Source organism: Mycteria americana, chromosome 4 (genome assembly GCF_035582795.1).
Source record: "Mycteria americana isolate JAX WOST 10 ecotype Jacksonville Zoo and Gardens chromosome 4, USCA_MyAme_1.0, whole genome shotgun sequence".
Classification (NCBI taxonomy): domain Eukaryota; kingdom Metazoa; phylum Chordata; class Aves; order Ciconiiformes; family Ciconiidae; genus Mycteria; species Mycteria americana.
Window position 1 is genome coordinate 1,436,229 of NC_134368.1, and position 22,961 is coordinate 1,459,189.

The window sequence follows — 22,961 nt, forward strand, 5'->3', positions numbered from 1 at the left end:
CCCTGTCCCTGGAAAAGCCTGATAAACTCTGCTGGAAGGAAAGCATGGGAGGCTGAGAAAATAGCATTGCAGCGAGTGATTCCAGGGACTGAAATGAGAGTATGTGCCCCAAGGCAAATATTATGACTATTTCACATTTATGGTGTGGTGACGCCTGGAGTCTTCCTCCAGGTATTGGCAAGGCTGTGCCCGAAAGTGCAGCAGATGCTGTACACTTGGGATTTTGCTCAGCTGCCATCCTGATCAGGGGAAGATGCAGAAAACCAAGTGCCATCAGACCTGCGATGCAATTGTCGGCGTTGGCAACAGCTGGGACATCAAAGAGGCGAGTAAAAGTGCAATAATGAGCGCTCTGAGCTGTCTCCTTATTACAAATAGGTAAAATGTCCCGATGGGATGAGGTTCAGAGAAGCAGTTTCTCAACACCTTGAAGGATGGCCCTGCAGGACAGCCTGTCCTGGCTCCTGCAGGAGAAGAGGCTCTTCTTGGCTGACCTCCGAGGGGGTCTCCTTTGTGGCCGGGCTCCCCAGTTGCTGTGGGATGAGGGACCTGATGCTCTCCCACTTGCACATGCTGAAACGGGTCAGGCTTGCTTGGGTGTGAACACGCTGGGGCCTCTCTGCCTCCCCAAGAAAGCGGGGTTGCTCCTTACTTTGTATTCCATCGCACATAAGCAACGCAGAAGAAATGCAGCCCTGTCAACACTTTCCTAGTGATATGAGCTTGTTTTTTTTTCCTGCCTCCCCTGCTGCATTATTCACGACCGTAAAATATTCACCAGCCTCCCCTCTCCCCCTCCAACACCGCAAAACAAACCCCCAAACAATAATTCAAGCCCCCTTCCTTCCCATGTCTTGCAAAAGGCTAGGAAATAAATTTCTTGCCTTGGGTTGTTTTTATAGTGAACTTTCGTAGCCAGATTTAATCATGGAGGCAAATTTCACACTGCCTTGAAATGGACCCATAAACTTAGCTCAGCATCAAATTCCTCCTTCCCTAGCCTGCCCTTACAGCTCAGCTCTGCCGTGTCCCCAGCTTCACGGGGCTCCGAGGAGGAAAGCTTCGCCACCAGCCAAACCACATTTACAGTGTTTTTCCACAAGAAAGGCCAAAGCTGTACAGATCGTACTAGCGTTGTACGAGCTCCGCATTGCCACCCGGAAAGGGTTGAATCCTGCCTGCGTCATCCTGCATCAGGCAGGGAGTCCCCGGGAAGCCAGGGCATTGCTCTCAGGGGTAGAAGTGGTGCTGGGGAGGCAGAGGGATGCAGGGAGCATCCACTTGGCCAGGGTGTGGGTTTTGTTCGCTTTGAGTGTGGGCAAGTCAGTGGGCCTTGCAATGGGAAGGAGGGAAGGTAGAACCCCAAAGTCCTGTACGTTTGCCAGCAATCGCATGGTCAGTCCCAGGGGACACTTATCCAGTTGTGTTTTATTGCGTGGGAGATGACCATAAGGCACCGCAGCACCCGCTGGCTCTGGCCTGGGTTCAAGATGCTCTCCTCCTGTCCCAGGAGACCTCAGCCAGCACCACAGATGGGGAAGGAGCCCACCAAGGGGAGGGGGATTGCTGCAGCATACTGGGGAAATAGTTTAGGTCTCACAACAGCCTGCTCCTTTTCCTGGTTCCTGCTGTTTCCCCATCAGGGCACTCACGGGATTGGGTCTTCCGGCAGGCAGTACCTTCGCCAGAGAGCAGAGCTGCCATCACCGCGCCGTTCAGAGGGGCTGCCCCAAGTGCTAGGGTTTGCTCATGTTCAACTCCAGGTGGATGGGATGGTGCAAAGAGAAGGTCCAACGTGCGCTTGGAGAGGTGCTTCAACCCAGGCAGCAGCATAGCGATGCTCTTGGAGCATGGACACATCTGATGAATGCAGATGTGGTGAAATCAGCCTCTGAGCCAGGGACATTAGTTATCACCGGAGAGGAAGAGGTACCTGTAGGACATGTTTCATCCTCTCCCAAGCTGAGCATAGATGGGGGTGTCTGAATTGCCCCAGCAAGGGGCAATCAGAAGGAGCCCGTGGTGTTTCGCTGTGGTGCACACCATGGGAGATGGGTCTTCCTCCATCTTGCAGACCCCAAATGAACCTTTCCAGCCCACGGTGAGGTCATCTGGCCACCGCCTTCTTTAGGCATGGGTACGTGGTTCCTGGGGGCTTTCTCCTCTAGATGACTAACAGCCCTTCTGCGGTGCAGGACACAACCAATATATGGGAAAGGGAAGAATCACCATGAGCTCTTTCCCTTTTTAGCAGTTTTAATTTAAAATGACTTATCAGCTGGGAAAACGTGCCCCCCTGGCCTTGGATAAACATACATTTTAATACATTGCAATGAGCAGAGGAAGAGAGATGGAAGTTTCCATTGACTTTATTTTATTTATCTAGATTATAAAATATTTAAAATGCATAAATAAAATGCTCCATTGCAAAAATGCTGGTGTGTTTTTCCAAAGCAAGGTGGGGAATGGAGCTAAATTGAAATATAACCGCCCAGGGTGATCTCTTAAAGTGAAACCAGTTTCAATGGGATTTAAGTGCCCACAGTCTCCCTGCTTGAATATTTATGTTCTTATGGAGTGTGACACATTCTTTTTTTCCCCCCTTTTTTTAATATTGCACGATATAATGAATCAGAGTCTTGTAGCCACCACAGTGAATTTATGGTGCTACGTATGTGTCATGAATAATGCTGAAGTTTCCTGGTTTTAATTAAATCTGTTCCGTTTATGATACTGCCATGTTGCAAGAGTGCGGCAGGAGGCATTGCCCACAGGACGCACCTCTGAGCCTGTGCTGTCAGTAGACACCGGTCATGACCGCCTCCTCTTTGCAAGTGTTGGCTGGAGCCAGAAATAACAAGACCTCTGCTTTGTGTGTGTCTCTCTCTCTCTCCTTCTGTCCTAACACTTCTTAGTCCTAACTCTCAGGCATCTTGTGGCATCCCAAAAGTGGTATTAGATCCCTGTTGGGACATATTACCGGTTGCAACCACATAAACAGCAAATTTTGTGGCATGGGCACATATCCACCATATATTATAACGATGTGGCTGCAAGCTCATTGTCACAGTAATGGGATTCAAACCCTCCTTGTTAGAGAAGTCTAACTTAAATGTTCCCCTCCGCTGGCTTTTTGGGGAGCGTTGGTCTGACTATCCAGAAGGCAGACCATCTGCCTTGCTGTTGACCTATCCACTGTAGTAACCAGGCCACTGCAGTTGCAAACTTCTCATGGGCGAGTGTTTTGGAAATCATCTCCTCTCCAGGAACCAGAAATCGCTGCCTCATCCTATTGCTGAGCTCCCATACGAATGCTGTCTCCCAGGCAGCGGCTATTCCTTATTACCGTGGCTGGGTTGCAGAACTGATGGATGGTAGCTCCTGCACTGCACAAGGGCTTGGTAAATGATGATAATTGCAAGGAATGCTCATGGTGTAATTTTCATTCTAGGTGCTTTGCAAATAGGCTTCTGGGACTGCTGCAAAACCTTTCCACAGGCTGTCAATGCAGCTTTAGTGGCAGGGAATTGCCCGTCTAACAGAAATGAGAAGGGCGTATAGGCAATGAGAGATCTCACATTATAAGGACTGAAATCAGGTGTCACAGTGCCACTGCTCCCTTGGTTGGACAAGGAGCCAGGCTCTGGTCATCATGGCTTGCTGGTGCTCTGAATCTCTCCTTTCTTGAACTTGGATATAGTGATAGATATGGCAAGCACAGTATGCAGCTTGGTAGCAGCCCGGTGTAATATTAGCAGCAGATTTACTGGGATACCATGTCCAACTCTAGCATTCACCTGTCCTGAGAATGAAAACCTGGGAGATGTGCAGGAAAGATGAACAAAGTCATTTGAGAACTGAGGAACCCACCACACAGTGAGCTGCTAGAAAGCACCAGTCTCTTTCTTTACGTATTCATGTTTAGTAAGTAAACTCGGGAGCCACAGGTTACCGACGAGTGGTAGAGCTGTTTGCTGGTCTCGAGCTGGCCAACTGCACCCAAACTGCTTACAATAGACCTGGCAGCAGGTCAGAGTAATGGTGGATCCAGACTTGTGCAGGGCTCTGGATGCTGGCAGAGCTGGGGTGAGAGACGGGCAGAAGGGGAAGGGATGTATTTGAATTGCCTACCATAAGTGTTAATTTGAGTGTTATTCCTATATTTTTCCATTAATTAAGAGGGAGGTGACGTTTGGCAGCGCTGGCACTCAACACTTGTTGCTCTCTTCACCTTGGAGAGTCACCCTCATCTAAATCACGTGAATGTGATGCTGTCACTCCAAAATACCCTGTTTGCAAGCTCATGGTGCCTGTTTGCTAAAATAATGTCACTAAATTAAGGCACAAATTGATACCAACTCAACTTCCAGAATCATCTTGGCTTTTCCACTGAGCATCCTTGTCCAAGAACTGGTCAGAGCCAGCGCTGTCCTCCTGTGGCTCTGGCCCTGCAGAAGCGGAGCAGGACACACTGAGGGCGGTTACGTTACAGGATTTCTACTGCTGTGAGATGAGAGTAGCCAGGCTCTGCCCGCTTCTACTGATGAGCTTTTTATTTTTCCTTGGTTTCTTTTCCGGTGCGATTTTAGGAGCACTTCTGGAGCTTGGACAAGACAGAAAATAAGATTCCACCGCAGCTTATCTTCCAGATCTGGGACAATGACAAGTTCTCTTTTGATGACTATCTGGGTAAGTCAGGAGAGTTTTTTGGCTTCATTCCTGCTGATGCAGACAGAAAGGAAAAAGTTATTGCATCCTTTCAGGATATGAAGAAAGTGTAACAAGACCAGTTTAAGCCACTGAACAGGGTTCAGTGTCAGCGTAAGCTCAGGACTGATGGTAAGTGGTTTGTGTTAGGCAGATTTCCAGTCTCAGCCTGCAGCAGCCTGTTCCTGGGCTGACGTTATGTTGAGGGCATCATCAAATCCAACAGGCCATCACCTTCCAGAAAGGCCCCAATTCTCCGTGACTCAGCTGTGTCTGTGCTGTAATGAGCTCATCAGGGCTAACCGTGTATTTGAGCTGAGACCACCAGGCAGGATCATTGGACGTGACTTGCCTTACCTGGGATGTTTAGACATGAACACAGCTAAATCCAACACTTGCCTTTTTCAGGGCTGGCCTCATTAGTCATCCTCAGAAATCTGGGTTTAGGTCAAGAAAAAAATAAAACAAAAACCTCTAATAAGAAAGATAGCAGAGCCGTGCAGCAGATTATCTGTGCAGAAGCTGGGGGCTCCAGCATTACAGGTTTTTTGGTTGGATCTTGTTCTACTTTTCTTTTTGCCACTAAAAAAGTTTCAAACATCAAAAGCTTCACTGAGGAAATATGTGATCAGGATCCTTTTAAATCCTGTCTTTGATTAATTACGTAGGCTGAGTGCCGAAATAACCTCTTCTGGCTCTGCACATCACAAGCTTTTGACTGCCAACATTATCTTTTTTTTCAAATTCCAACAAATAAAAGTGGTATTTGGCTTCTGTAAAGCACTTTTCATCAATGGACCTCAAAAGTGTTTCACACCAAACCTGATCTGTGCTGTTATTGTCACTGGTTGCAAGAATCTGTGGCACAGAAAAGCTACAAATACAAGCACGAAACTGAATGTGAGTTATCCACAGCAGTGTAAAAAGCTGCTGTCCCTCAGCCGAGCCACAGGACAAGACCCTGTGGCCGGATGCCATGGTCAGGGCAAGAAATGCAGTCTTGGGCTGCAAATTTTACAAACTGGACCAGCTTTTGCCAGCTGGATGTTTTCCAATTCTTGGCCGTTCCCAACCATACGGTAAATTAGTGTAGCAGCGTAAATTAAATACAGGCACTTTCAACTAACGCTTGGAGAACTGAGCTCGGATTTCCTAAAGGCTAGATAAATGTGCTAATTACTGGATCACTCTGTGAAGGAAGCTATCGATTTTGTGGGATAGCCTTCATATTTAGTCTGCTGCAATTGCTGACCTGGTTGGGGCAATAAAATAACTTAATTGGAGATCTGCAAGCCTCCTGCTCAATGCTCTTATATTAACTGGGCTGTGGGTGTGTACAATTTGAGTTTCACCTAAATCTCTTAGTCTTCAATAAAAACCTCAGCCTGCCTGGTTGACTTCAGTGCAAATCATCCAACGTTATAGCTGTGTAAGTCAGCGGGTATTTTGCAACCTCTTCCAGAAGGACTTCATGGCTCGGGTCTTCCTAAGCACGACGATGATGCCAAGAGCTCAATTCCTAGGAAGAGCCACTGGCTAAAACAAGCGCTGTGCTTGGACATAGGGCTACACTTGAGCCTGCTCTCTCCCTTGCTGTGTGGGTGTCTGCCCAAGCTCCCTGAGGTCGGGAGGGTGCCACAGTGAATATTTTGTCAGGGAAACAGTCTGTGTTTTAAGGACCTGTTACACCAAGATGTATTCCCAGTAACGTTCCTCCTTGCAGGCTCCATTCAGATGGATCTCAACAGGATGCCCAAACCTGCCAAGACCGCTGAGAAGTGCTCCTTAGAGCTAGCAGATGAGACCTTGATTTCAAGTCGCTTTGTGTCACTCTTTGAGCAGAAAACTGTCAAGGGATGGTGGCCTTGCGTTGCTGAGCAGGATCAAAAGAAGATCCTGGCGGTAAGGTGGCCACTTCACATGTTCTCTTGGGGGACTCCCTCAAAGCATTGAGGAGGGATGTGGCTGGGCCAAGCAATGCCGGATGCCATGGTCAAGGCAAGAAATGCAGTCTTGGGCTGCAAATTTTACGAAGGGACCAGCTTTTGTCAGCTGGATGTTTTCCAGGATTTGTCCAGCACTATGCAAATGCCTCAGAAGAAATAATTTGTTCTGTGGGATTTTTGCTGTGGTTTTTGGAACATGCCACCTCATTTGACTCTGTATCATATCTATTCTTAATGACATTGTGTTGTGACCAAGTACCAGGGAAAGGTTTCAGCTGTCAGACTGATATATTTAAATGCAAGTGTCTGGGCTCCTGTTCAAGTCTTTGGCAACTGTTCAATACAGGTAAAGGAGTCCAGGCAGTGAATGAAGTCATTCAACAAAAGATCCCTGAGTTGGTTGCCTAAACTCAGGTGTCAGTGACATTTGAGATGTCCTGGAGTATCTGCTGAGAACATTGTAGGGGGCAGGTGAGGGATCTATGTGAAATCCACTCTTACTGGGTTCCTCATGGTCCTTGTTGGTAGTGGTTGGGTTACGCTCAAAGTAGTTTTTCCTTCCCCAATCAGTATTTTGCATCATACATTCATTTTTCACCTATCCCTTTGCTTTTTTGTTTTGTCTTGTTTATAAGTTTGTTTTTAACCCACACAGGGCAAATTGGAAATGACTTTGGAAATTGTGGCAGAACAAGAGCATGAAGAGCGGCCAGCTGGCATGGGTCGGGATGAGCCCAATATGAACCCCAAGCTGGAGGACCCCAAGTAAGAGCACCTTGAAGGAAAAAGTAACCACTGGGGCATAGAGTTCTCAAGGAGCAAATTGAGAATCTGGGTTCCCAGTTTGAGGTCTGCCATCTGCCATGGGCTTACTCCCATCTAGGCTCCGTTTCTGACTGGTTGAAGCTCAGACTGTATGAGCTGAGACTATGCAGGGTGTCTGGGAGGCTGGTCTGGACCACCAAGGAGGACATTTGACATGGTCCACCCAGAAGGATGTGGGCTTGCAGGGTGAGCAGCCAGCTTGTTACAGCAGGGTGTGCTCATGGGGTTGGGGATCCAGGAGGGTGAAACTACTGGGGAACTCAGGAGTGACCTCAACTTTGTTTGGCTCCAGGCGCCCGGAGACCTCCTTCCTGTGGTTCACCTCCCCGTACAAGACCCTGAAGTACATCCTGTGGCGGCGGTACAAGTGGGTGGTTATCCTGGCCATCGTGCTCTTCGTTTTGCTGCTCTTCCTGGGGATCTTCATCTATGCCTTCCCGGTACGATGGGTGCAGGAGAGGATGGGGGGCTGGCCAAGGTCTTAGGTGTTCCCCCAGGTCTCTGTGGCTGACCAACCTCTGCGCTGACAGAGATGGTCCCAGTGCACGTGGCTGCAAAGTCCCATGCTGGTCCCTGAGGAACAGCCTGGTGGACCATGATGGGTCAAAAAGAGAGTCTGCGTTTCTGGCGTCTGCTGCAGACTCACTGCAAGGTGCTCACTTCTTTGCGCCCGTGTTTCAATTCGTGTCTAACGATGCTGAGGTTAATTGATTGTTTTCAAAGAAAGAGGTTCGAGCAGCTGATGTCGGACCTGTTGCAGGGCTGGTGAGAAAATCCCCGACAAACACGCAGCCTCATTAGCAATGCAGCCATTTTACAGGGCTGAGCAGTGGCAAAAAATGCATCAGTCTGTAATTGTTTAAAGATGCAGGGGAGTTTATAGGCATTCGGGCAGCCCCGTCTTTCGTTATCAAGGCTTGGAGCACTTTATACCAACGTAATGTCTGAAATGAGGGGGAGAGTTTTCACCTCATTAATCAAGAAAGTGGCTTTTTCTTGCCTTGCTGTCAGTTCCACTGGCAAAACAAAATAAATAAATAATGGAGCCCTGGCCTTCCAGTTTGGCTTGGGGTGGGTTTTTGTATCCTCCTCTGTTTCTACAACACTGGAATAATTCATGCTGGCTCTTGGATGCCATTTCCCCTCCTCCCAGACTGATAAGAAAAATGACCCGCCTCTCTCTTTCCAGCACTTAACAAATTCTGCTTCTTGTATATGATTTTTTTTTTTTTTTTAAGAAAAGAACTCATTGGGGTAATTTATAACTTCATGTGAGAGAACGTGGCTGCCTTTTGCAGATGGCTTTGTGTGCTTGCAATGTGCAACCGAAAAGCGAGGTGTGGAATTTCTCCTAGCCATCGTAATCACTTTCAGATGATTTGAAGTTGTGCATGCTCGGTTGTTCCCATCGAGAAAAAAGGGGATGGGATTAGATCATGGCTCTCCCCATTTTTCTATCCTCGTATTCATGGGAAGGGCTGGGATACTTCTCGTGCTGGAGAAACGATTCCAGAGGTGCTAAGTAGTATGAAGGAGGAAATAATTGTGCAAGTGCAGATTTGTGCTGCATTGCCTCCTCCCCGCCCTGTACTCGGAGCCATTCCTGGAGACTCCCCTTTATGTCAAGCAGCAGAAACCAAGCCTTTTCGACCAAGAACTCAGTGTTTCCCTGAAGATGCAAGTGGCTTTGCATTCGTGCCAGTGCTATCATATAAAAACGATGTTGAGAGGAGAAAAAGTTTGCAGACTATAAATATTGATTTACACTCATTATTACTCGGGATTTTCCCCTGTTTCCTAGCTAAATGTTGTTGTATTTAATTTCATTTTGGTTGGGTCAATTTTTAGTCATATTTCGAAAAGTAAGGCCATGTTTCATGGAATTTTTCTGCTTTTATGTGTTTGGCCAGCTTCCCCTAGATTTTTGAGGTCACTGGTTCTGTATCTACTTGGAGATTTAGTTCCTTTCCCGTTTCATCAGGTACTAAATTTGGCAATTGTGCCGGTGATGGTTTGCTATGAAGGATGCCCCTGGCATCCTGACCTTTGGCAGGGCTCACCATTACATCCTTGATTAAATGCATGGAAGAACAATCCCTCCTGACTTCTGTTCAGATTTGCGTGCCAGGAGCACCATCAGGTCCTGTTTAAAATAAGGACCTTGCTGCGTTTAGTGCTGTATACATAATCTTGCCACTATATGTGCAGTTTCGAGGTCCCACGATGCAGGTAGAGGATTTTTTTTGTGTGTCCTGCCCCTCTCATTCGGGAAAAAGGAGTGGCTCATGGGTGATGGGAGGGAAATCTCAAGGGAATCCCATTAGGGCATGTGGACCATCAGTCTGAGCAGGCAGAGGGTAAGGAACAGGGATGCAGGGGTGCTAAGAGGTGCATGCAGAGGTGAAGTTACTATTTTCCTGCTTCTGTTGCCCTTTTTGCTATGGCGTTGCATGAAGAGCTCATTCACAGCTTTCTGCTTGTTGGAACCTCCACTGGGACCTCCAGGGTCCTTCCAGTAGCTGGTCCTTGGCTCAACAGGAGCTTTGGGACCTGGCTGCAGTCTGAATGCCCCTGCCTGCAGCCTGAATGCCCCTGCCTGCAGATTGAATGCCCCTGCCTGCAGTCTGAATGCCCCTGCCTGCAGCCTGAATGCCCCTGCCTGCAGATTGAATGCCCCTGCCTGCAGCCTGAATGCCCCTGCCTGCAGATTGAATGCCCTGCCTGCAGATTGAATGCCCCTGCCTGCAGATTGAATGCCCCTGCCTGCAGCCTGAATGCCCCTGCCTGCAGCCTGAATGTTCCTGCCTGCAGCCTGAATGCCCCTGCCTGCAGATTGAATGCCCCTGCCTGCAGCCTGAATGCCCCTGCCTGCAGATTGAATGCCCTGCCTGCAGATTGAATGCCCCTGCCTGCAGATTGAATGCCCCTGCCTGCAGCCTGAATGCCCCTGCCTGCAGATTGAATGCCCTGCCTGCAGATTGAATGCCCTGCCTGCAGCCTGAATGCCCCTGCCTGCAGCCTGAATGCCCTGCCTGCAGATTGAATGCCCCTGCCTGCAGATTGAATGCCCTGCCTGCATACAGCCTCCCCACCTGGGAGTGTTGTGTACCATGCACCAGACCCTGCCAGAGAAGTCTGAGCCCTGGCTCCGAATCTTGTCTTGTGTGGACTCTGCCCGAGACACCGAAGGAGGATATCTTTTACCTGAGAAATATATATCCACAACATGCCCTGGCAAACTGACGGTCCCATGAGCTAAGCTAACCCTGCATAGGTCACCCTCCATGCCAGACAGACAGGAATCTCACCTGAAAACGAACCCAGGGCATTTCCACTGGCTCTCGGTATACAAATGGAATTTTTTTGATTTATTTCTATTTCCCATACAGTGCTGAAAGCTTCCAACCACAGTCCCAGCTTTGTGGTCAGAGTAGCTGGAGAGTTAGAGCAAATGTCCCATTTGAAAGCCGTGTGCTTCCACCCGACATGGTGAAGGGCTGTCTGTGGTTCCCAACAGTAGTGCCCAAAAAACAGTGGTTCAGGCTTTTCAGTGAAAACGAAGAAGCTGTTGTCTTGGTCTTGTTCAGAATATCCATCAAGAGATGCTTTACACCCCAGGGAAGTATTTTCCCCATTGAGGTGAGAAACAAAATATTCTGCAAAATATTATATGCAAATATTCTGCAAAATATATATGCCTTTAGAGCTACTTCAGGGGATCAGAAACTTTTGAAGATGCGGTGCCTTTGTGCTTCCCCCATCCTCAGGACACAGAGATCATGGGCTGGAATAAAGATCTTCCCATTCCTCCTCTCAGGTCTTCTTCAAAGTCTCCTTCCCAGGAGATCTTTGTGCAACCAGCAGTTGTTTGCCAGCCAGGGAAGGTGCCGTGGCTGCCCCGGTGGGATCTGGGGTCCCTGGAAGGAGCAGGGGGAGACCTGCAGAAGTGGGGAAGGGTCTGGAAGTGCTTTGGGATGAAGAGGAGGTTCATCAGGACCCGTGGGGAGCTGGGAGTTCTGCAGTACAGGAAATTTAGGCACAAGTCCATAAGAAACCAGTCATCATTAGCACAACTGTTTACAGAGCAACTCGCTTGAGTGGGTGAGAGGCCATTTCCAACTGAAAAGCCTTTTGGTTTTGGGTGGAAAACTGCATGGTATTGCAAATTCCCATTAAAAAAAGTTGTCTAGCTTTACAAAAATGGGAAAAAATGTTGAAAATTTGATATTCTGAGGTTCTTAATTTTTTTACTTGGGCTCTTCCACCCAGTCTTAGTGTCAGATTACTTGCTGGTTTGCCGAAGCTTTCTTTGCAGAGTGGTTGTCATTGTGGTCTGTACAAGCTAGGACACTGGGAACAGCATTCCCTGGATATTTCCTATATGATTTCCTCAGACAGTCCTTAGATTTAAGTTGACATCAGAAGACTCCTTAAACAACAGACGAAAGTATAATGAGATCCAGTAGCTGGATGTTGAAGTTAGAGGAACTATTCCAGTGGAAATAGGATGCTAATTTTTTGAGACGAAGGGTAATTAACCATTGGAACAATTTGCCAAAGGTTGTGGTAAATTCATCGTTGCTCAAGTCGTCCACGTATCGAGATTGAATGTCTTTCTACAAGATATGCTCTAGTTCCACCCCATACTCCTGTCCAGCAGTGCTCATTTATGGCACACTGTGGGGCTTTTTGGAAAGGTCCAGTGACTTTGATGGACTTTTCATCCGACATTGCCATAGCTGAGAAGAGCTCTGCCTTCTGCTATGGGAACGGTTGAGTGAAAGTCATGGGCTAGACACAAGGTCAGAAGAAAAGGTTATAAAAGTCCAGCCTGGGCTTCTGCATCTGTAACGTGTAGGGAATACTGCAGTGAGGTTATCTCCCCGAAGCAGTGATTATTGTAAAGATTTTAGTGGCTACCACCATAGAAAAATGTAATGCTACTTCCAGCTGGAGTCAGCTCTGCTTTGCAGCACCATGAAAATGTTTACTACCTTTTAAAGCTCTGTTTGTGTTCTGCAAGCCCAGCGTTGCTTCCATTGCCATTAATTCTAATTACAGTTCACTTTCTGTGCTGATTGATAATCCTGCTTGGCTTTCAACACTTTGTTAATACAAATCCATAGCTGGATAGAAAACTTGCTACCCTCCAGAATGCAACCAGTCGAATCATAAAAAATAGGAGTATTTTGGAGGATAGACTCTGAAAGACAAATGGATGGATAATTAATTTGAAGGTTATATGTCACTGGAGGCTTTTCTAATGACTTCTGGTAAACTGCCCTAACTTGGCTTGCTTGATTTATGGCATTATTAGAAATCCTCAGTTGGCAAACTGCCTTATAATTTGCTACACGTTGTAATTTATCAAGTTGCCTTTGGTCAGACTTTACTTCTGTTGTGTTTTTTTTTTTTTTCTTTTCTTCTTTTTTTCCCCGTTCCTCCAAAGATCTTGCTGGTAACTGGCATTATGCTTTGTTTCCAAAGTTGTTTTTTTAAAGTGACAGAGCGATAGAACATCCTGTACCAATTAAATTCAATATGCTTGGGAGGGACTTCCAAACGGGCCAGTATGTGGTCGTGGGGGTTTGAATCAGAGCTACTTTAAATATAGCTCTTTCCAAACGACCTAAACATGCATCTTCATCTGTGTTTTCATTGTGGTCTTGATAAGCAGCATTTACACAGCTTATTCTTTTTCACAGCGCTGTCACCTTCTTTCAAGGAAGGAATTGCACGTATAATAGGCTAAAATACTGTGACACCTCATTTTCCATGGCAGCCCCATACTTCACCGTGCAGTAACAGGGACAGTAGAGATCCCAGAGAACGGTCTTGCCTGGGGTGTCTGCTCTTAGGAACAAACCCCACACCAAATGTTGATGTTGAAACAGATGGCTGAGGCATTAAAGGATGCAGACAAAGCACAGAAAAAAAATTCAGCAATAGGTTTGCCTTTGGCAGGTTCTTTGGAGATAGTCCGTGGACGTGCGGACCGGGTTTTTACTAAGAAACTAAATCAGGACGGGGCAGGGCTCGAGAACCGTCCTCTTGCTTTTCAGACCGACTGATTGCTGGCGTGATCCTGGGTGCAGATTTTGGCCCGTGGAAAGCAGCACTGTCCAGAAAATGTCATGGCACAGCTTGGCAGATGCTCAGAGACCGGGGCCAGGGCGCGTTTCCAAAGGGCCCAACCCAACAGGCAGAGTGGATGAGGTCACCAGTTTTGGGGGTTCGTGGGGAGAAGGAGCCATAAGGATGCGAGGTCAGGGCTTGGGTAGTGAATACAGCCTCAGGGTTTGTGGGGGAGCAGCACAAAGAGAGAGCGGAGTGGAAGGGGCACCGGGATCCAGAGGAGAGGGGGAGGCTGGAGCAACTCAACAAAGAGCTGGACATGTCTCCTCACCTGCAAGAAAGGCATGTGGGCACGGGGATGGTGCTGGTGGGGAGGTGCCAAAATTCTTACAAGGGTATGAAGAGGTGGAAATTTATCTTAAAGACTGATGGAAGGAGCAATCAAAGTCCAGGAGTGACTCCTGGTGCTCGCTGCTTGGTGCTTGTGACCAGTAGCCTCTACTGGAAGAAGGCAAGACCCATTTTCCCACGTGTCTTGGGCTTTCTACTGCCCTTGCTAGTGGGAATGCACTTCTTGTTTGCTTGCCTCTGCAGGCTGGGGCTGGGAGCTTGGCTGTCATGCCTGCCCTGTCTGCGGTTCTGTGCCGTACCCCAAAAAATGCTTTAACCTCCACATGCCACCTTGCTGTACCGGCTTCAAATCAGCTTTTCTTTCCCTTGTTTTTCTTTCCCTCTAGAACTACGCTGCTATGAAACTGGTGAAACCTTTCAACTGAAGCTGTGCTGGAAAACGCCTGAAAGGTCTGGTGCCTGCCTGGGGATTTTGGAAAGAGGTTGCGGCCCTGCGCTGGATCACATCAGCAGATGGAGATGGAGAAGGAACAGCCTCTCTCAGGCCCTAGGCTGATGCCAAAATGAAGATACAACTTACCCTGATGCAGTATGCAGAATCCCACCTACAGCACTCACCTCGGAAGCAGCACGTAAACAATACCTACTCTGAAATATTTCTTATTTTACTTCCTTGTCTGTCGTCTTTTTTTTTTTTTTTTTTTTGTTAAGCTGCTCTGATTTGTAAAGCGTGAATACCAGTGCAAAACTGAAGAGGGTGGGGGAGAAAAGGACCTTTTCATATGTAGTCTGTGAGTGCACAGACTTGTTGCAGACCTTAGCAGAGGAGTTGTGGGCTGCTGGCGTAAGCAGCGCGCGCAAGCCAAAATCTCTCAGGTTCTGAGCACACTTTTCTTTGCACTCTGAACAAGCCTCAGTTTGCTTTTGCTGTGCAATGTGTATTATCTGGTTTATACATGTATAAAGTCTACTGAAGACGAAATGTGCTGCACAGCCTGAAAGCCTGGGCTGATACGTTGCCTTTCCAAAGCGAGCAAAACCCACAAGATACAGGACCCAGGGAAAAGGCTGAGATGCAAAACCTGAGCAGGAGTTGGTGGTAACAGCTAAATCAAAACTCCAACTGAGTTTTGTGCTCATGAAGGACTGCACACTCTGGCTCACGTTTTTTGGAGCTTGTTTTCCCTCTAAGCTGCTCTTTCACCTCTACAGTCCCACATGGCTCCCTTCAAAACCAGTGCTGTAATGGCAGAAAGCGGAGTCGGGCTGAGCCCTACCCTGAGAGCAGTCCCAGGAGCAGACCAGTGCATGTGGACTTTGCTTTTCTCCTCCTCTGCTATATGCAACCCCTGCAGCCACAGTTGGGTGAAAGTATGAGTATTTTTCTCCTGTGCTCCCGAACATGCTTAAGCAAAACAGTACAAACCAGACTGCGATGTAAGCCACGAAACTCACTGCTGCTGGGTGCTAATGAGGCAGATGATAACCTGCACCTTTGGAAGCAGGCTTGTTTGCTTTCTGCTTTGCAAACGAATTACTATGAGACATATCCTGCAGGTCTTGCTCAGCCTCCCACAGAGCAAATGGCAGCTGTGACAGGACTGGGATGGCAGTGTTGGGACACTTCTGCTGTTTTCTATTCCCTCCTCCTGTCCGTCTGTCTCTCTGCTGCTGCAATCAGATGAAGGGGTATGGTCTAAGGGGTTTTCTAGTGTTTTGTAGTGCTGGCTCGTGTCACGAGAGGATGCTAATCAAAACAGCATTAGCCTCAAATTTTCATCCTGCATCCACTCATCCTGCAAGGAACCATCTCCCAGAACAGGGGCATCAAGCATGAAAGCAAATGTCCCTTTGAGAGACAGCTGTCCCGCTGCTCTGACACCGCGTGGCTTTTGCTACGATCACTTCGATGATAAACGGATCTTTCCCCGCTGCTCTTCAGCAGGATGAGACATGTCTTCCTCGGTTTCATTTAGGTTTATGGTTGGACTCGATGATCTTAAAGGTCTTTTCCAACCTATATGATTCTGTGATTCTGTGATTCTGTGATTTGTCCCCTGGAGCTGCTGCTACTCAGCATGACATGTGAGAGCAAGTAGCAGTGAAAAGTGATCCTGGGGGCTCAGAGTTTCTCAGGACAAACTGTGCTAATGTAAGCTCCTGCCCTGCTCCAGCAAGGCACTTAAGCCTGTGCTTACCAGAAGGCAGGGAAAAAAGCACACGCCTAATTGCTTTGCTGGATTGGGATGTAATGCGTTGAGCATTAAATCCCTTGTTATTCCGTACTGTAACAGCACCCAGATTGCACAGCGCAGCTCACTGCCATGTGTGAAGATGGTGTCTGTAACATGGAGAACATGCAGCTATAAAAACCTGTCCTTGCTGCTGAGGTTTGGCTGATCCAGCATCCCTTTCCTAAAAGCTTGAGTGGTGAAGTCGGCTCTGGGCTTGCACGCCTCGGGGTGGGTGTTTCATTTTACCGGCACAGTTAAATGCTTCATTTTTGCATTTGTTCAGTTTTTCCCTAGAAGCCTCCCAACCTCATTCACATCCACACCCCCATTTATTAGCCACTATCAAACTACCAGGTCTTGGTCAAATTTTCCGTAATGCTTTCTCCCTGAGGAGCTGATGAGCTGAGGACAAGAGTTGCTTGTCTTTGCACCTTAATGAGTTTTGGGTTTTATATTTTATGAAAATGTTGGTGTGGTTGGTCCTTGTATCTCTTCCACCATGACCCAGCTCTGCCGGGGGGTGTCTGCATATCTTGCTGAGTGCCGGCATGCCTTGCTTTCCTATCCGCAGTGGGAAATCAGGTCCGTTATTTCACTTCCTTGCTTTGGTTTGCAGAGACCGTGAAATTTCCCATCTTGGCATTATTACTTCCATTATTGGCCCCTACCTATTTCAGAAACAAAATCTTGGTGCCAAGAGCCCCAGAGAGATGAGTTACCCATGCTTGAGTGCAAAACACTGCTTATATCTGGATGCTCATCACCCATCCTATCACAACAACCGCTATCTATCCCAGCAGAGACAAGCCACACTACCAAAACACGTTCGTGTGTTACCTCTCCAGAGCCTCTCCCAGGGAGAAACCATATTTTATTCCCCAGCACTTACTAGCAGCTCTTCCCTGACAAACCAGAACGGGTCATCGGTGATGGGAGAGCAGGATCCAGGGCATCCCATTGCATAAGGATAAGGAAAGGGTTACATCCCTGCATGCAATCCTCCGTGCTCCCAGTCCAGGCTGCAGGGCCAATTTTCATGCCAAGAAGACTCCGTGGACCTGTGGTGGGTAAAAGCAGGTCTGAGCATCTGAAAACACCAACTCAATCCCATTTGCATTGCTGCTTGAACAGCCACATCCGTCTGTTCACCTGACTGTGGGCCCTCTGTAGCTTGGTTATGTCTCTCCACCAAAGCCAGCCAGGAGGGAGGACCTATATAAAGTATTCCCTGTGGCTCCCTGTTATTCAGGGGTTTGAAATGGCTGGAAGATGTATGTATCACCTGTCTATGCCTTATATACAATAATGCAAAATGCACTGTGGTTACAAATGAAATGCTCTGAAACCTTCTTCTTCCTGCTGTGTTTTATTGTGTTGATGGCATTACGGCACCTTCCCTCTTTGGTGTGGGAATGCAAAAATGCAGCTGGAAGGAACTGGATGGGGAAACGGCGGTTGCTGTTCTCCTCTTTTCTCACCTCTCTGCTGCTGTTGCAAGGGAGTAGAAGCAGGAGGAGAGAATGGAAAGTGTGGAGAAGGGAGGACAGATGTGGGACCGGGGTTGTGATGCTCATAGGGAATGCCTCTGCCAGCTGCCTTTCGCGCCTGAGACACTGCATTGCAGAACAGTGAAATGACTCAGCTGTGATATGTGCATCCTCCCCAGTGCTCTTGTGAGTGGTCCCCTGATCCGTGACACTGTGGAGGATTTATGTGGGGGGCCCACACGTCTCGTCCCATGAGCTGGGAGACCATGTGCACCAGCTCACAAGGCTAATCTGTGATCTGGAGCATCCTGTAAGCCGGGAGAAGGCATGCACATGTGAGTGGGGTGGGTGAAGGAGCCATGGGAAGCTCGTGCTGCCTTGACTTTAGGGAGCCAACCTCCAGCATTTTCCTGGTGAGTCACTCGCAAAGAGGTTGATGCCCACTTCATTTATAAACCTGAACACCCAAAATATGCCTACTGAAAGCCAGGGCTGGCTGGAGAGGAGGTGGATGGCTGGGGAATGGGAGAGGGCAAAAGAATCCCACAGATTTCACCCTCCTGCTGCAGCGGGGAAGGCAGAAAGAGTTCACCCCATCCCGCTGCTCCGTGCATGCACATCTCTGTGCAGATGCTCATTAAGATGGGCCTGAGCTGCTGGAATGTGAATATCCAGATCCTTCTCAGGGCTCAGCCCCGGTGGCTCTTGGCCCAAGTGAAGACCCTTCTCCTGCTTGACTCTGATCCTCTTCCCATTTCTGGACTTCACTCAAAGAGCAGCAAGTCCCTTTGTGTCTGGGTCTGTTTCTTCCCTAGAGGGAAGGACTCATCTGGCCAACACAGCCATCATCCAGAGTGACCCGAGGATTAATTCTCTGACCCATTTTTCGGAGCTGTTCAGCACCAACAGGCTGTATCAAGGAGATGCTCCAGGTATGCAGAGAGATTTGCTGGTGAGATTGGGGCCGTTTGTGCCTGAATCCCCAAATGCCTTTCCGTTGCTCTGGAAGGGTGCGGATGGGTGCTCCCTGCTTTGGCACAGGAGACCCCCTCCATTGCGTGATGGTTTGGTTGGCATCTGGGATCTAGGGAGGCAGGGGGTGGGGAGCCCCAAATGTCCTAGACTTCATCTGAGGAAGACACAGGGGTTTGAGCGGGCACTCTGAGCGGGCATCGTCCATCCCCAGTCTGCTCAGACCCACCGCAGCCTCTCACACCCCACACATCAGTGGGAAGTCCCAGAGGGGGACCAACCGTGTCACCATGCTGAAGGCACGAGATGATCCTTGCCGGGGAGGAGCGGGCAGCAGGAGACAAGAGGACAGGTCTTGCCTGCATGCCCGCGCCTGCCCGTGCATGGGTGTGTGCAAAAGTTAATTGCAAAATGTTCCGCTGCTTGAACACTTTTGTAACGCTTGTTTTTCTATTATTTCCTCGGCCTCCAGCTTGATGTTGTGGATAATTTAAGGCTGGAGTTATGAAGTGTGTGAGCTCCTTCGAGGACGCCCTGACAACACCCCGTTGTGTTTCACGCTGCCTGGGCTCAGTCCCGCAAGCCGGAGGGCAGTGAGACGAGGAGCTGGAAAGCTGCCACCCCGCATAGGGGCTGAGCTCCCTTAACCTCCAGCAGGCTCGCTGGCATATTCAAAAAAACCTAGCAAAAGAGCAGAACTAATTTTTCTCTTCAATAATAACAATTCTATATTCATTGCCCGGTCTTATTTGCTCAGAAGAGAGAGGTTTTCACCCAGAAGGGAGGCTTGCAACAAAGTGGTTTGAGGGGAGGGAGGTGGTTCAGGGGCGAGGGGGACGAGGGGTGGGAACCAGGTCAAGGCGCTCCCATAAAAATGCTTTGCAAAGCCGCTTGCAGTTGTGTTTGTTGGTTTAACCTCTGCGGACAGGGCCTGCGATCGATTTTGCTCATTACCTGCTGACAGGACGGGAACACGCCTGGTGCACGGAGGCCAGGAGAGTTGACCTAACAAGATGATCTGTAGAGAAGACCATTGTGGCCTCCTGGCCCCAGAGTCCATTAATCTTCAGATAAGAAGGCGGAGATAGCCCTGGCCTCCAGTGACACAACTCATTTCAGTCTTAACTTGAGGTCTAACCCCTTAAAACACTCCCAGACGCAGAAGGGTGTTTACTGGTCCTGGAATGTCCTCCCTGGTAGAGGCAAGCACAAAGTTATGATGAGTATAAAGGCTGCTCTGCTGGCTCTGGAGCTCCTGGACTGATAGCCTGAGTTTTCTATCAGCCTCCCCTGTGGATAGCACCGTGCCATCGCTGCCGGGACAGCCGCCAGCCCCGTCCGTGTTGCTGCAGTCTGTCTTCATCCCAGACAAGCCAAACATCATGCACCTGGGGATGACCTGTGGTGATCCGTGCATCGCGCCTTCTGGGCTCTGCACCGAGTGAGGATGGAGACACCCAAGCAATGGGGCATGAAACTACTATGTCTTCGTCTCTGCCGTGCATCAGCTTCCAGAAGGAAAATGAGCTTTTTTTTGCCCCGTCTGCTTTTCCCATTCACCTCCCAGCCTCCTCAAATAACCAATGCGTTAAACACGCTTTGCAGCAGAGCAGGCTCAGTGTCGTGAAACTTTCTTTTACCTTTGAGTGCAACTTGGTCTCTGCTTTGGCCTTTGGGCTGACTGCAGGGAGGCCCCCGGGGCTCCCTGGCACTTGGCTGCTCTGTCCCTGCCTTGGAGCAGCGTCAGGGCTCCTTGTCCATCAGGAGGAACACCGTATAGTTGTCCTGCAGCTCCTGGGACAACAGCAGCCTGCACGTCCAGCTGCTCTCCAGCGCTGGTGGTGAAGGCCGTGGTTTGCTCAGCACTGCAAAGCTGTGAGATTGGCACGGGGACGAGAGCAGGCGTCTCTTCTGCTGTGGATGGCTTAACTCTGCCATGGGCTGAAGTTTAGGGTGTGAGAGGCTGCTTCTACTGAAGCCTTTGAGTCCCACACAAGTCCCTGATAGGGTGAGGAGGCAGAAATGCACCTTAACCAAGTTTTCTGCTGGAAAGCTCCAGATCAGAACTACTTGAGGTGATAACTACTGGGCACTTAAAAATAATTTTTACAGGTATTGCTGCTATGATAACAATAAAACCAGTAATGCTGAAGACGCTGATGTTACGAGGGTCTCATTCAGGAGTCAGGCATCTATGGTGCTAGGAGCTATACACACTGCAGAAAAACAGTCACTGTCGCCATAAAATTAAAGTAGTCTATTCCTCTCAGGCAATACTCTGAATGGGGACTGGAGTAAGACAGTGGTACGACGATGGCTATTTTTCTCCACATAGGTATTAGGTTTTAAGTGTTATATATCTTTTCTCTCCTCCAAGTGGCACCCTACAAATAGATACAACCATGCTGCCAGCTCTGCCTTGGCACTGTCTCTGGAAGACCTCCAGCAACCAGATGTGTCTGTGCCCTCAAGATCTGGTGCTTAACATTTCTGTTCATCCATCCTGGCCGCAGCAACCTGCCGCCCCAGGCAGTGTCTCTCAGCTCTGATACTGCCTAGATCCAAAGCTCGACTGCAGAGGAGCTCAAATTGACAGACCTTGCAGAGAAAGACGCAGCAGTTTTGCAATGCAAATAGACCCAGTGGTAATCCCTCTCAATGCTGAATTACTTGCTGAAGATTTAAGGGTGAATTCAAGGTAATACTGAGGTCACTAACTGCGATCAGCATGAGGAAAACTCACCAAGGCTCTGTGCTCTCCTCCGTGCTCTGTCCCTTCATTGCCCCCTTGATTCCCAGGTCTGCAGGGAGCTGCTCCCCATGCAGTATGCTCTTAGCAACCAGCCCATTTGCCCGTGGGTATGCAGGCGCTCGTCCCTCTTTCCATGGGCATCCGCTCAGTCTGACGTCTCACTCACCCCTACCTGTGTGCTAGATGTCTGGCTTTAGTTGCAGGCCATATGCACGGTCATCCAGGCTGTGAGGTGATAAAATAATCCCAGTAAAGGGTGGTTGTGGCTGCTGCTGCTGCTTTGCTGAGCCAGGACTGAATGATTGTCACACTGCCCAAACCTTGTCTTTTGCCCGAGGCAGTGGGCACAGACAGACCGTCTGCTCCCTTGGCCTCCAGGGAAGGGGGATCAGCATCGGGAGTGGAGACCATATTCCATCCTTGCAGCATTTGCAGTGTTCAGCTGGTGCAGGATCAAGACATCAAAGTGTCTTGTCCTGCTTCGCAGTCCTGGAGGAGTCATTTTGTGTTCAGTCCTTAGGAGCTGATGGGATCCAGCTGAGATGTTTATTTGTGGTTGAGTGAATCCCATCAATAAGTCTGGAGAACATGGACTGAAAATGTATTTTCCTCTCAAACTATGACTCTAGGACACCATGACCGAGACACAATAACAAGGAAAGAAAGCAAACATGACTGTGATCCAGGTTGGCATGTTTGCACCCTCGTGTGAACTAGTAGCCACAGGACAAAGCAGAATCTCAGAACAGGACCCTGAGTGGGGCTGAACATTTCTGTGCAGAGCAAGGACTTTCCCCGTTAGGTCATAAATATAATGCTAAATGATTGCAAAACAAGTTATACAAGAGGATCAGTGCTGTAGGGTTTAACACGCCCTTTGTCACTTCTCTATCCTCCTTCTGGATCAGAGGCAGGAGATGAGAGCAAATGGTTCCTCAGGCCTAGAAGGTGCTGCCTACATGCCATGTCATGAAAGAACTGCAAAAAAACCCATGGACATCAATGAATGAAGGTCCCACACTTTGAACAAAATCAATACCACAACAAGGAGAGGTGCTTTGTGCTCTCTTTCCATCATGCCCACAAGGTTTTAAAGCACAGAAAGGTCTCAGCCACATCTGTCTCACTGTGGTGGTCATGGCATCTCCTCTCCTCGTCTTCAGCAATGTCTGCCCACTGAGGGGCCATGTGCTTTCTGTCCACGCTTTGGGCTACAGCTGTAGAACAAAGGGTCCACATTGTGCCCAGGGTAGGATGAACCAGGCTTGTCCTCATCTCAACCACGTCCACCCAGTCTGTGGGGAAGAGACCGAAGTTCTCCATGTTTCAGCTCCCCATGGCCAGAGTGCTCTGGTTTTCAGGCTCAGTCAACATTTTAGCAATGGTCTGAAGGCTGAGAATGTGGACAGAGGGTAAGTCTGGTCTGAGGCATGAGCTGGGATGTGTACCGGGCTGTGGCAGCGGGGACATCTTCAAATCACAGGTCCAGTTTGTTGATGACAACAGAAGTGTTCCTCTAAGCCCTGTGTGGCCAGGCTTTACCTTCCCTTTGCTTTCCCCCTCTCTTTCATCTTTTCCCCCTCTCTCCGCCATCCTCTCCTCCTTTCTCACT

The 22,961-nt window shown here is 48.8% G+C and overlaps 1 protein-coding gene across 9 annotated transcripts in view; it reads left to right on the plus strand.

Moving 5' to 3' along the window:
* DYSF (dysferlin) overlaps positions 1–15,872 on the plus strand; it is a 107,450-nt gene extending 91,578 nt beyond the window's left edge. For all 9 annotated transcript variants that reach the window (XM_075499422.1, XM_075499426.1, XM_075499430.1 and 6 more), the window contains 5 exons: positions 4,590–4,689; positions 6,431–6,609; positions 7,309–7,418; positions 7,771–7,918; positions 14,291–15,872. In XM_075499422.1, the coding sequence (XP_075355537.1) occupies positions 4,590–4,689; positions 6,431–6,609; positions 7,309–7,418; positions 7,771–7,918; positions 14,291–14,329 (576 nt within the window). In that variant the 3' untranslated portion in view covers positions 14,330–15,872. The remainder of the gene's footprint in view (positions 1–4,589; positions 4,690–6,430; positions 6,610–7,308; positions 7,419–7,770; positions 7,919–14,290) is intronic.
* Positions 15,873–22,961: the final 7,089 nt, after the last annotated feature.